Below are 14201 nucleotides of genomic sequence, written 5' to 3' on the forward strand. Positions count from 1 at the left end.
GCAGCCTCCTAGTCAAATAGGGAAAGTTCCTCGGCCCCTTTTCAGGGTATGAACGGTAGAAACAACTCTAGCTTGAGGGGGGTTAGAATCCACATTATGGTACTCACCAAAAGGATATTGCTATGATTTTTTAATTAAAATCTTCCATGGAGGGCAGATTTCCATGGAGGGTGGCTCAGTTGGTTAAGCATCTGACTTCAGCTCAGATCATGATCTTGTACTCCATGAGTTCAAGCCCCACATCAGGCTCTGTGCTGACAGCTCAGAGCCTGGAGCCTGCTTCAGATTCTATGTCTCCTTCTCTCTCTGCCCCTCTACCTCCCATGCTTGCTCTCTCTCTCTCTCTCTCAGAAATAAACATTAAAAAAATAAAAAATCTTCCATGGAAATAATATAGATAAAAAGTGGCCAGATTTCAGAGGCCATGGAGGACAATTTCAAACCCCATTTCTCAAAGTATTCCTATAGGATGTCAATTGGAGCAAAGGGATTTTTTGTAAGAAATGGTGGCTTTAAAAAAATTAAGCAAGTGTCTTCACAGTAAAACTTTTCAGAGCTTCTAATATGCTCATTGTGACTCTCAGGTGATACCTTGTATGGGCTTTTCCAATCTCTTAGACCCTGAAATCCCTTTTTAGCTAAAACTCTTTTGGCACACACATTAGGAAATGATGTGGTAGAGAATGGATGAAGGTGAGAGACAAAATCAGTGAGCTTCACAAGCATTTAGAGATTCCGGGTGCTTTGCATGGTGCTAATTACTGTGAAAAATACAAAATAAGACAGTTTTGGTAGCAGATCCTCATATTAGGAGACTCTCACACACAAAACAGCTAGGAAAAAATAAAAGAAATATACATAATTGAGAACTATCTGTGGTACAAACTATGCAACTCTAGGCTATTCAAGAGGAAGGAGATTCCCCCAGGCATGCTGCCACAGAGAAGTCCTGGAAGGGACGGGGCTGATGCATCCTTGGAGATTGGTAATGACAGGGTGCCTTAAAACCCTTCAATAGCATCACCCCCTGTTGCAGTGGTTATGCTTATAAGTCACATGCATGGTTTCTCCTCTCCAATGTTATGAATGTCCTGGGAAAGCCAAAGACTGGTCAGGAGCCTAGCTTGTTTGGCTTTTGGAATCTCTGACGTCTGAGCAGTGGTAAAGAAATGTGTGTACTCTGGGTCAACTGTGAGCCAGTGCCTGAACCCTTGCCTACAAGTTATCGATAAATGATGCGGGAACATGAAGTCCTCACACCTGTAGATATTTATCCTTGGACGCTGCAGGGAAGACCTGCCAATGAGGCCAGGTGTACACTGTTAAATTCTCTTTGAAGTAAGTCCTGCATCTTCCTGCTTCAGCATCTGCATTGGTTTGACCGTAGTCCTCTTGATTAGTTAGTCTCTTTCCCCTGCCTGGTGACTCACTATTCAGGTTTATATTGCTGAATGGCTCAGTGATATCTCTTGAGCATTGGTGTACTTGCCAATGAGTTACTCACCTAGGTTGTACAGGAAACAGGTTCAGGCAAGTGAGTTTTAAGATTCCCTGTGGCCATCTTTAGCTTTGATGTTTATTGGTCGCCATTTTAGCTTGCAGAATAATGGAGCAGGAAGTTTTGCTGTTGCCCTAACTCCCAGCTGTGGGGCACATCTGTTTCTCTGGCTGGGATTTGGCTCATTGAAACTTAAAGTTTGAGGTATGAGGATAGTTAGTAGGACAACCAGATGCTTCTGTTTGTATCAGCTGTCCAGTTAATGTTTCCTCTCTCCTTTCTCAACACTGGCGCCATCCCCAGGAACGTGCCCAGGTTTGGTTTTCAGTGTGGTAACAACTATTGTGTGTTCCTTCCCTCTCCCCCACATTGTGTTCCTGGTCTAGACTCCTTGTGATCGTGTGTGGTGTTCATATCCAAATAGCATTCGATCCTAAGTCCTGACTTTATACCGTACTCGTAGTGTCTGATTATCACCCACAGGCCAGGGGCTCTTCTGCCTGCTTACCTACTACTCTTTGACTCTTGGGTTTTAGGAACACTCCCGGCCTGAGTATGAAACCAAAGTTCGAGAGAAAATGTTAAAGGCAAGTGGCAAGTCGGTGGTCCAGAAACTGGGCACCAATATGGCTGAGGATGAAGATGAGGTAAGTTGCTGGTGCTTGTTGCTCGCCATCTTCTTTGTTTCTGAAGGTGCTTTGTCATTTCATTTGGAATGCCTTCATCAGAGACTGGGCTGTGAGAAGAGGTTGACAGGAGTGGGACAGGAGGGGATGATTCATGACACATTCCGTTGACCTGCCCTCAGAGCAGGCTTTTGCCATGACTTGATTTGTCTCTCTTTCTGGATGGTGGTGTCTGGCCAAAATGGGAGAGTAGGTTGGAGAAGAAAGAAACAGTTTCAGGGCAGGACTGAATCACCTAAATACCTAATAATGATAACTACCACCATACTAACTAGCACAATGGCAGTTAACCCTTGTCGAATGCTTGCTCTAGGTTAGATACCATTCTAAGTGCATTATATTATCTTATTTTCATGGTAAATTTATGATGCTGGCACTCTTATTAGGCAAATGAAAACTAATGACAAAAGTTATGTTCATAGCTTAAGTCAGTTGCCAGAAGTCACCCAGCCAGTAAATGGTGAGTAGATCTGGGATTCTGTACATCTCTGACGGTCTGTGCATCTAACCACTACATGCAATACTGCCCTTCGAGTGCAGTGAAGAAGTCCAAGCAAGACATGGCTCTTAGGGCCAGCCGAGGCAAATTCATGCCTGTGTTCACTTGAGCTACTCATATAAAGTTCCTTACATTTCATTTTATCTGGGTGGGCTTTCACAAGTACGAATGTGATGGTGAACATGTCTTCCGAGTCCTATTTCTGAGTTTTACGGTGGCATTCAGACATTAAAACAGAGCTTCAGAATCTGTGCTGTGATCTGTAAATACGCATAGTGTGTGTGAGCTGGGGGTACAGTGTGGGGGGCTCCTCTTTGGCAGTGCCTGTCTTCTCTGAGTGCCACCCTTCTTTGAATCTGTGTGTGTGTGTGTGTGTGTGTGTGTGTGTGTGTGTGTGTGTGTGTTTATGTCTTTCCTAATCTGGTTCCTGAAAAAAATCAACAAGATTGGAAATCTGTTGTTTTTGCATGTGTCTTTTCTCCATCTTGGCTTTGAATTCAAATTTCATTTAATTTTACATTCTTAAAGTTGGAACCATTCATGTTAACATGCAAATTTATTCAAGCACCAAAACAGAAGAATGTGGTGTTTTTGAGGCCAGAACACTGGCTTTTTTCTTCTTTCTTTCTTTCTTTCTTTCTTTCTTTCTTTCTTTCTTTATCTCTTTTCTTTCTTTCTTTCTTAAAGAAAACAGGACTTAGAAGAGAAAGAGCATGGCTCTCTGAGTTATTATTTTTTTTTTCCTAGACAAAAAGTAAGTCCAAGACCACCAATTATTCAGGGAAATAATGAATTCATTCTTAGGACAGACTAATCATCACCACCACCCTCATCAGAAAGCAAGAATTCTGTGTTCTCAGCTTTAGCAACTCCATGCAACCTTCTTTCTCCACCCTAGAGCAATATACAATGGATAATTTTATGGAAATCACATGTAACTTTTATTGACCACTGACTCATTTAATTTTAATTCCATGGACGGGAATGCCAAGGAGCTGGAATTGCATACATTGAGACTGTGGTTCTAATATAAACTTTGCTTGGATATATATGCATGATAGGTCACATAACTTTCAGGAACCATGAATAATTGAAAAACATCTGAATGCATTATGAATGATACATATGTTTATGTTTTAGCATTCAACATCTATTTCCATTACACTGTTGAGAATGCAAAGCTCAAAGCATCTAATGTCTTTTGGGCACTGGGGAGAAAATGACCTTCCTGATTGAGCAGTGAGAGATGAAAATGGCTTGGAATGTGATTGTCAACATCCTTCTTCTGTTCCCTCCATTCTGTTAATACTGTAAATCTTCTGTTCCTGCTGTAAGTCTAGCCAAAGATGGGAGATGAAGGGAGGAGCACGTGTTGCTGTCTGATGGGAGGGATGCTGCTCTTGCCTACTGGAAGAGTTGAGGTCAATACCCACTGTATAACATGGCTCTGGAGACCCTCTCATGTGTGGGATATTTAGGAAAGGTCCCTTCTGCTGGGGAATAGACAGGGACAAAGAACCAAAATTTAGCTGGTGGTCTTGGATATGCCTCTTTCATCCCAGAGGATCCTCTTGGCTCTGCCTTGACTGTGACCCCAAGTCTGCATATCCTCACCTCTCTTTACTTTCCTTCCAGTTGGATGATAAGCTACCATTTATTGAGACCCAGAGCAGTATGGGAATTTGCCCAAGACCATATAATGTGTGTGGGGAAGCTGGTAGTCAAACTTAGCTTCACCCAATCCCCAAGGCCTATTGCTTTTTTTTTTTTAATTTTGAAGATATCAACCCCATTTTTAAAGACTTCTTTATTGAGATTTAGTCCTCAGACCATAAAATTCACCCACATAAAGTGTATGATTCAATAGGTTTTAGTATATTCACAGATTTGTGCAGCATTTCTACCATCTAAGTTTAAAATATTTTTTTAAGGTTTATTTATTTACTTGATGAGAGAGAGAGAGAGCAAGCGAGCACACAGGGAAGGGGCAGAGAGAGGGAGAGAGAGAATCCAAAGTAGGCTCCACACTGTCAGTGCTGAACCTGATGCGGAGTTGGGACTTACAAACCGTGAGATTATGACCTGAGCCGAAATCAAGAGTAAGATGCTTAACCAACTGAGCCACCCAGGCACCCCTCAAATATTTTTATCACCCCAAAAAGAAACCCTATACCTAGTAGTTACTAAACTCTGGAAAAACAACTAATCTACTTTCTTTTTCTATAGATTTGCCTATTCTGGCGCCCCTGGGTGGCTCAGTGAAGCATCTGACTCTTGGTTTCAGCTCAGGTCATGATCTCACGATTCATGAGTTCAAGTTCTGCATCAGGCTCCATGCTGACAGCGCAGAGCCTGTTTGGGATTCTCTCTCTTCTCCTCTCTCTCTGACCCTCCCGCATGCACACACTCTCTCTCTCCCTTCTCTGTTTCTCTCTTTCAAAATAAATAAATAATACAATAAAAAAAGATTTGCCTATTTTGGGTTTTCATGTCAATGGTATCATGAAAAATGTAGTATTTAGCTGCTTTTACTTGGAAAAATGTTTTCATAATTCATCCATGTTTTAGCTACATCAGTATTTCATACTTTTTTATTGCCAAGTAATATTACCATAGTTTAGATATACCTCCTTTATCAATTGGTATGATAAAGCCACTTGGATGGCTTCCACCTTTGGGCTGTTATCAATAATGGTGCTATGAATATTTGTGTACAAGTTTTTGTGTGGATGCATGTTTTCATTCCTCTTGGATTTGTAGGTAAGAGTGGAATAATTGGGTCACACAGTAGCTCCATATTTAACAATTTGAAGACCTGCCATACTATTTCCCAAAGTAACTGTACCATTTTACAGTCTAACCATACAATGTATGGTTTCTCCACATCTCAGCAACACTTCCTGTTATCTTTTTTATTTTATCTATCCTAGTTGTGTGAAGTGGCATTTCACTGTGGTTTTAATTAGCATATCTCTAATGACTAATAATGTTGAACATCTTTTCATGTACTTATTGGCTGTTTGTATGCCTTCTTTGGAGAAATGCCTATTCAAATTCTTTGCCCATTTTTTACTTTTTATTTTATTTTTATTTTTTAAAGTTTGTTTATTTATTTATTTATTTACTTATTTATTTATTATTTATTTATTTATTTATTTTGAGAAAGAGAGAGTGGAGGGAGGGACAGAGAGAGAGGGAGAGAGAATCACAAGCAGGCTCCACGCTGTCAGTGCAGAACCCAAAGCGGGGCTTGATCTCATGTACTGTGAGATCCTGACCTGAGCTGAAATCAAGAGTTGGACATTTAACTGACTGTGCCACCCAAGTGCCCTCTTTGCCCATTTTTTAAATTGTTTTCTTATGATCATGTTGTAAGAGTTATTTAATAATCTGAATACCAATCCAATATATAATATGATTTACAAATATTTTCTCCTGTTGAATGGATATTGTTTTTTAATTTTATTGATGATACAATTCAAAGCACAAAAAGTTTTGTTGTAATTCAAATTATATGTATTTCCTTTTGTCACTGGTGCTTTTGTATCATATCCAAGAAATCATTGCCTAGTTCAAGGTCATAGACATATACTCCTAGGTTTTCTTCTAAGGGATTTTTGTGTTGGTTCTTACATTTTTAGGTGTATGATCCATTTTGAGTTAATTTTTATGTATTAGTTAACTAACTAAGGTGTCCAAATTCTTGTTTTTTGTTTGTTTTTGCATGTGGATATTCAATTGTCTAGCACTATTTGTTGAAAGACTGTTATCTCTACTGAATTATATTGACATCCTCATCAAAAATCTATTCAATATAAATGTAAGAATTTGTTTCTGGACACTCAATTGTATTCTGTTAACCTGTGTGTCTATCTTTATGCCAGTGCCACATTGTCTTGATTACTACACTTGTGTAATAAGTTTTGAAATTGGGAATGTGACTTTGACTTTGTGCTTCTTTTTCAAAATTGTTTTGATGATTCTGGGTGCCTTGCATTTCCATATGGATTTCATAACCAGCTTATCAATTTCTGTAAAAAACACATGCTAGGATTTGTGATAGGAACTGAGTTGAATCTATAGGTTAATTTAGGAATATTGCCATCATAAAACTATTAAGTCTTTTTTTTTAATTTTTAGTGTTTATTTATTTTTGAGAGAGAGAGAGAGAAAGAGCGAGAGAGCAGGGTAGGGAGAGGGAGAGAGAGGGAGACACAAAAACTGAAAAGGCTCCAGGCTCTGAGCTGTCAGCACAGAGCCTGATGTGGGGCTCGAACCCATAGACCATGAGATCTTGACCTGAGCCAAAGTCGGACATTTAACTGAATGAGCTACCCAGGCGCCCCACACTATTCTTATAATCTATGAGCGTGATGTATCTTTCTATTTATTTAGATCTTATTTAGTTCCTTTCAACAATGTTTTATATTTTCAGTGTAGAAGTCTTAATACATATTTTGTTAAATTTGTTTGTAATTATTTTATTCTTTTTGATGCTATTGAGAATTGTTCTTAATTTCTGTTTTGCATTATTCATTGCTAGCATATAGAAATATAATTGATTTTGTGTATTGATTTTGTATCCCACAACTTTGGTGAACTCATTGTTTAATTCTAATAGTTTTTAGTGAACTCCTTATGATTTTCTATGTATAAGATCATATTATCTGTGAATAGAGATAGTTTTACTTCTTCCTTTCCCAATCTGGATGCATTTTATTTCTGTCTCTATCTCCTTTTTTCTAGCTAATTGCTCTGACTACAATCTCTTGTACAATGTTGAATAGAAGTGAGGAGAACAGACTTCCTTGTCTTGTTCTTGATCTTGATCTTAGGAGAAAAAAAAATTAGTCTTTCACCATTAAGTGTGATGTTAGCTGTGGCCCATTGCTTTTTTGTTCTCTCTTTGTAAGGCTTCCCAGAAAACAATTTACATCACATAAACACGATGCTTATTTGAAATGAAACATTCTATACTGTAATGAGGTGGTAAATACATGTCCACATTCAGGAGAGACAGTGTGGTATGGCCCAAAGCTGGCTGGCTGGGTCATGGTACTCTCATCAGGTAGTTGAGCTTTTCTCTGGGTCTTTTCTGCTTCAGCTGTCACATGGGAAGATTGAGTTATAGCCTCTGTGGTTCTGAGAGTTGTTGACTTTCTTTGTTTATGTGAGAGATGATGTTGGCCCTTAGCCCATAACTTTGGGGCATAGACTGTCTCTTATTTGTCTTAGGTGGTGTTAATTTGGATATTCTTACATCTGTTTTTTAAATATGCCTTTTTAAAAAGTTTTACTTTAATTCCAGTTAGTTAACAACAGTGTAATATTAATTTCAGGAGTATAATATAGTGATTCCACACTTCCATACAACACCCGGTGCTCAAGTGTCCTCCTTAATCCCTATCACCTACTTAACCCCTCCCCCTGCCCACCTCCCCTCTGGTAACCATCAGTTTGTTTTCTATAGTTAAGAGTCTGTTTCTTGGTTTGCCTTTCCCTCTCTCTTTTTTTCCCGTTTGCTCATTTGTTTTGTTTCTTAAATTCCACATATGAGTGAAATCATATGGTATTTGTCTTTCTCTGACTTATTTCGCTTAGCATAATACTCTGTAGCTCCATCCGTGTCTTTGCAAATGGCAAGATTTAATTCTTTTTTATAGCTCAGTAATATTCCTCTGTGTGTGTGTGTGTGTGTGTGTGTGTGTGTGGTATATATACCACCTCTTCTTTATCCATTCATCAGTTGATGGACTCTTGGGCTATTTCCATAATTTGGCTATTGTAGATAATGCTGCTATATGCATCAGGGTGCATGTATCCCTTTGAATTAGAATTTTTGTATCCTTTGTTTTTAATTTTTTTTTAACCTTAATTTTTTTGAGACAGAGAGAGAGCCTGAATGGGGGAGGGTCAGAGAGAGAGGGAGACACAGAATCCAAAACAGGCTCCAGGCTCTGAGCTGTCGGCACAGAGCCCAACACGGGGCTTGAACTCACAGACCCTGAGATCACTACCTGAGCCGAAGTTGGACGCTCAACCCACTGAGCCACCCAGGTGCCCCCGCATTTTTGTATCCTTTGGGTAAATAACCTAGTAGTGCAATTGCTGGATCATAGGGTAATTCTGTTTTTTTTTAATGTTTATTTATTTTTGAAAGAAAGAGAGACAGAACATGAGCAGGGGAGGGGCAGAGAGAGAGGCAGACACAGATTCTGATGCAGGCTCCAGGTTCCAAGCTGTCAGCACAGAGCCCTATGTGGGGCTTGGACTCACAAACTGTGAGATCATGATTTGAGCCAAAGTCATATTCTTAACCAACTAAGCCATCCAGGTGCCCCAGGATAGTTCTATTTTTAACTTTTTGAAGAACCTCCATACTGTTTTCCAGAGTGGCTGCACCAGTTTGCATTCCCACCAACAGTGTCTTGGGTGGGAAGCCCAAGAGGGTTCCTTTTTCTCCACATCCTCAACAACACTTGTTCTTGCATTTTTTATTTTAGCTATTCTGACAGGTGTGAAGTGATGTCTCATTTTGATTTGTATTTCCCTGATGATCAGTGATGTTGAGCATCTTTTTATGTGTCTGTTGGCCATTTGTATGTCTTCTTTGGCAAAATGTCTTTTCAAGTCTTTTGCCCATTAAAAAAATTTTTTTAAAGTTTATTTTTGAGAGAGAGATAGAGCAAATGGGGGAGGGATAGAGAGAGGGGGAAAGAGAGAATCTCAAGCAGGCTCCACACTGTCAGCATGGAGTATGATGTGGGCTTGAACTCACAAATTATAAGATCATGACCTGAACCAAAACCAATAGTTGAATGCTCAACTGACTGAGCCACCCAGGTGCCCCATCTTTTGCCCAATTTTTAATTGGATTATTCATCTTTGGGGTGTTGAGTTTTAGAAGTTCTTTATATATTTTGGATACTAATCCTTTATCAGATATGTCATTTGCAAATATCTTCTCCCATTCCATAGATTGCCTTTTTGTTTTAGTGATTGTTTTCTCATTGTGCAGAAGCTTTTTATTTTGATGAAGTCCCAATAGTTTATTTTTGCTTTTGTTTCCCTTGCTTCAGAAGACATATTTAGAAGGAAGTTGCTACAGCAGATGTCAAAGAGGTTACTGCCTGTGTTCTCCTCTAGGATTTTTATGGTATCAGGTCTTACATTTAGATTTTTTTTAATTTTTAAATTTTAAAATTTATTTTTGAGAGAGAGAGAGAGAGAGACAGACAGACAGAGCGAGAGCTGGGGAGGAGCAGAGAGAGAGAGAGAGAGGGAGACACTGAATCTGAAGCAGGCTCCGGGCTCTCAGCTGTCAGCACAGAGCCCGACATGGGACTCAAACTCACAAACTGTGAAATCGTGCCCTGAGCCGAAGTTGGATGCTTAACTGACTGAGCCACCCAGGCACCCCTCAGGTCTTACATTTAGGTCTTTAATCGGTTTTCCATTTATTTTTGTGTATGATATAAGAACATGGTCCAGTTTCCTTCTTTTCCGTGTTGCTGTCCAGTTTTGCCAACATCATTTGTTGGAGAGGTTGTCTTTTTCCCATTGAATATTCTTTCCTGCTTTGTTGAAGATTAATTGACCATATAATTGTGGTTTCATTTCTGGGTTTTATGATCTATTAATCCATACATCTGTTTTTATGCCAATACCATACCGTCATGATTTCTACAGCTTTGTTAGATAAGTTGACGTCTGGAATTGTGATGCCTCTAGCTTTGCTTTTCTTTTTCAAGGTCCCTTTGGCTATTTGGGGTCTTTTGTGGTTCCATATAAATTTTAGGATTGTTTGTTCTAGCTCTGTGAAAAATGCTATTGGTATTTTAATAGAGATTCCATTAAATGTGTAGATTGCTTTGGATACTATAGACATTTTAACAATATTTGTTCTTCTAGTCCATGAGCATGGAATGTTTTTCCATTTCTTTATGTTATCTTCAATTTCTTTCATCAGTGTTTTATGGTTTTCAGAGTACAGGTCTTTTGCCTCATTGGTTAGGTTTATTCATAGGTATCTTACTGTTTTTGGTGCAGTTGTAAGTAGGGTTGATACCTTAATTTCTTTTTCTACCATTTCATTATTGGTATACAGAAATGCAGAAGATTTCTATATATTGGTTTTGTATCCTGTGATTCCACTGAATTTGTTTATTAGATCAACAGTTTTTTTGGTGGAGTCTTTTGGGTTTTCTGTATGTAGTATCATGTCATCTGCAAATAGTGAAAGTTTTACTTCTTCCTTGCTGATATGGATGCCTTTTATTTCTTTTTGTTGTCTGCTGTGGCTAAGACTTTCAGAACTATGTTAAATAATAGTGGTAAAAGTGGACATCTCTGTCTTGTTCCAGACCATAAAGGAAAAGCTCTCAGTTTTTCCCTATTGAGGATGATAATAGCTGTGGGTTTTTCATTTATGGCCTTTATTATGCTGAGGTGTTCCCTCTAAACGTACTTTGTTGAGGGTTTGTATCATGAATGGATATTGTGCTTTGCCAGCTGTTTTTTCTGCATCTATTGAGAGGATCATATCGTTCTTATCCTTTCTTTTATTAATGTAGTGTATCATGTTGGTAGATTTGCAAATATTGACTCACCCTTGCAACCCAGAAATAATTCTCACTTGATTGTGATGGGTGATTTTTTTTAATGTACTGTTGGTTTCTATTTGCTAGTATTTTATGGAGAATTTTTGCATCCATGTTTATCGGGGATATTGGCCTGTAGTTCTCTTTTTTAGTGGAGTCTTTATCTGGTTTTGGTATCAGGGTAATGCTGGCTGCATAGAATGAATTTGGAAGTTTTCCTTCTTTTTTCATTTTTTAGAATAGTTTGAGAAGAATAGGTATTAACTTTATTATTATTAAAAAAAATTTTTTTTAATGTTTATTTATTTCTGAGACAGAGAGAGACACAGCATGAATGGGGGAGGGGCAGAGAGAGAGGGAGACAGAATCGGAAGCACGCTCCAGGCTCTGAGCTGTCAGCACAGAGCCCGATGTGGGGCTCGAACTCACAAACTGTGAGATCGTGACCTGAGCTGAAGTCGGCCACTCAACCTACTGAGCCACCCAGGCACCCCTTAACTTTAAATGTGTGGTAGAATTCACCTGTGAAGCCATCTGGCCCTGGATTTTTGTTTTTTGGGAGTATTTTGATTACTGATTAAATTCCTCTGCTGGTTATCAGTTTGTTCAAGTTGTCTGTTTCTTTTCTTTCAGTTTTTCTGGTTTATATGTTACTAGAAATTTGTCCATTTCTTCCAGGTTGTCCAATTCGTTGACATACAGTTTTTCATAATATTCTCTTATAATTGTATTTCTGTGCTGTTAGTTGTTGTTTCTCCTCTCTCATTTGTTGTTTTACTTGTGATTTTATTTATTTGGGTCCTTTATCTTTTATTTTTGATAAATTTGGCTAGAGATTTATCACTTTTATTAATTTTTTCAGATAACCAGCTTCCTGGTTTCATTGATCTGTTCTATTGTTTTTTTGTTTTTTGTTTTTTTTTAGTTTCTATATCATTTATTTCTGCTCTTATATTTTTATTTCTTTTCTTCTGCTGGCTTTAGGCTTTATTTTCTTTTTCTAGCTCCTTTACATGTAAGGTTATACTGTTTATTTGAGAGTTTTCTTGCTTCTTGAAGTAAGCCTGTATTGCTATATACTTGCCTCAGAACTTCTTTTGCTGCATCTCAAACGTTTTGGACAATTTTGTTTTCATTTTAATTTGTTTCCATATATTTTTAAATTTCTTCTTTGATTTTCTGGTTGACCCATTCATTGTTTAGTAGCATGTTGTTTAACCTCCATGTATTTTTGGTCTTTCCAAATTTTTTCTTGTGTTTGACAATTTTCATAGTGTTGTGGTCAGAAAAGAGGCATGGTATGATTTCAACATTTTTGTATTTGTTGAGGCCTGTTTTGTGAACTAATATGTGATCTATTCTGCAGAATGTTCCATGTGCACTTGAAAAGAATGTGTATTCTGCTGTTTTAGGATGGAGTGTTTTGAATATATCTGTGAAATCCATCTGGTACACAGTGTCATTCAAAGCATTGATCCTTGTTTATTTATTTAAAAAAATTTTTTTTAACGTTAATTTATTTTTGAGACAGAGAGAGACAGAGCATGAACAGGGGAGGGGCAGAGAGAGAGCGAGACACAGAATCTGAAACGGGCTCCAGGCTCTGAGCTGTCAGCACAGAGCCCGACGTGGGGCTCGAACTCACGGACCGTGAGATCATGACCTGAGCTGAAGTTGGACGCTTATCTGGCTGAACCACCCAGGAGCCCCATCCTTGTTCATTTTGTTTACATGATCTGTCCATTGATGTAAGTGGGGTGTTAAAGACCCCTACTATTATTGTGTTATTATCAATGAGTTCCTTTATGTTTTTTTTAAATGTGAAATTTATTGTCAAATTGGTTTCCATACAACACCCAGCGGTCATCCCAAAAGGTGCCCTCCTCAATACCCATCACCCACCCCCCCTCCCTCCCACCTCCCATCAACCCTCAGTTTGTTCTCAGTTTTTAAGAGTCTCTTATGTTTGTTTTTAATTGTTTTATATTTTTGGGTACCCCATGTTAGGTGCATAAATACTTACAGTTGTTAGATCTTCTTGTTGGATTTTCCCCTTATGATTATATAATGCCCTTCTTTAGCTCTTGTTACAATCTTAGTTTTAAAGTCTAGTTCATCCAATATAAGTGTTGCTATTCCAGCTCTCTTTTGACATCCATTTGCATGATAAATGTTTCTCTATCTCCACCCTTTCAATCTGCAGGTGTCTTTGGGTCTGAACTGGGTCTGTTGTAGGCTTCTTACATATATTCTTATGATTTTCAAGGGTATAGGCATAGTGAGGATAGTAATAATAATAAAATTCTGAGTAATATTTATGGAGTGCTTATTTTGTGTAAGGCTTTACATGTTTTATTTCATATAGGTCTCAAAACCATTATTATCTCCAATTTATAAATGTGAAAAGGCTGAGGATTAAAGAAATGAACAACTTGCTCAAAGCTAATATGTGGCAGAATCAGAGTATGAGCCAGGCAGTCTGACTCCAGAGCAATGCTCTTGACCACTGTGCTTCTCTGTCCTTCGAATGTTTTCCCTCAACAGATCCTCAAACATTACTAAAAAGTCATGCTTGCTTTTTCTTCCTTATATTAAGGCAAGAAGGACAAGGGTATTCATTGGAAAGACTGGAATGAGACAAACTTGCTAACCTACTTTTTCTTTAATAGTTTTGTGTAAATGCTCATGGCATGATGCTCTGTTTCCACTGAAGACAACCATGAGTAGAATTAGCTCAGTTTACAGCAGGAGGTTCAACAGACAGTAGGAAAAATTCAGGAACATAAACATATATATGTTGTGTTTCCGAGGAAGAATCTAGAGTCTGATACTTTTAATAAAAGAATAGGCTCTCTCTCTTTCTCTTTCTATCCCAGCCCCCTAAATCAGTTTGAATCTCTTCTGCACTAGTCTGTCCT

At 38.4% G+C, this 14201-nt stretch overlaps 1 protein-coding gene across 5 annotated transcripts in view; it reads left to right on the forward strand.

The window, feature by feature from the left end:
• The window catches only part of ANO2 (anoctamin 2), a 339770-nt gene that overhangs the window by 192191 nt on the left and 133378 nt on the right, over positions 1-14201 (forward strand). For 3 of the 5 annotated variants that reach the window (XM_040462871.1, XM_040462872.1, XM_040462875.1), the window contains 2 exons: positions 1802-1813; positions 2035-2145. In XM_040462871.1, the coding sequence (XP_040318805.1) occupies positions 1802-1813; positions 2035-2145 (123 nt within the window). The remainder of the gene's footprint in view (positions 1-1801; positions 1814-2034; positions 2146-14201) is intronic. The other 2 variants (XM_040462873.1, XM_040462874.1) reach the window with 1 other exon arrangement.

This window comes from Herpailurus yagouaroundi, unplaced genomic scaffold, assembly GCF_014898765.1.
Source record: "Herpailurus yagouaroundi ecotype Mexico unplaced genomic scaffold, PumYag 355, whole genome shotgun sequence".
NCBI lineage: Eukaryota > Metazoa > Chordata > Mammalia > Carnivora > Felidae > Herpailurus > Herpailurus yagouaroundi.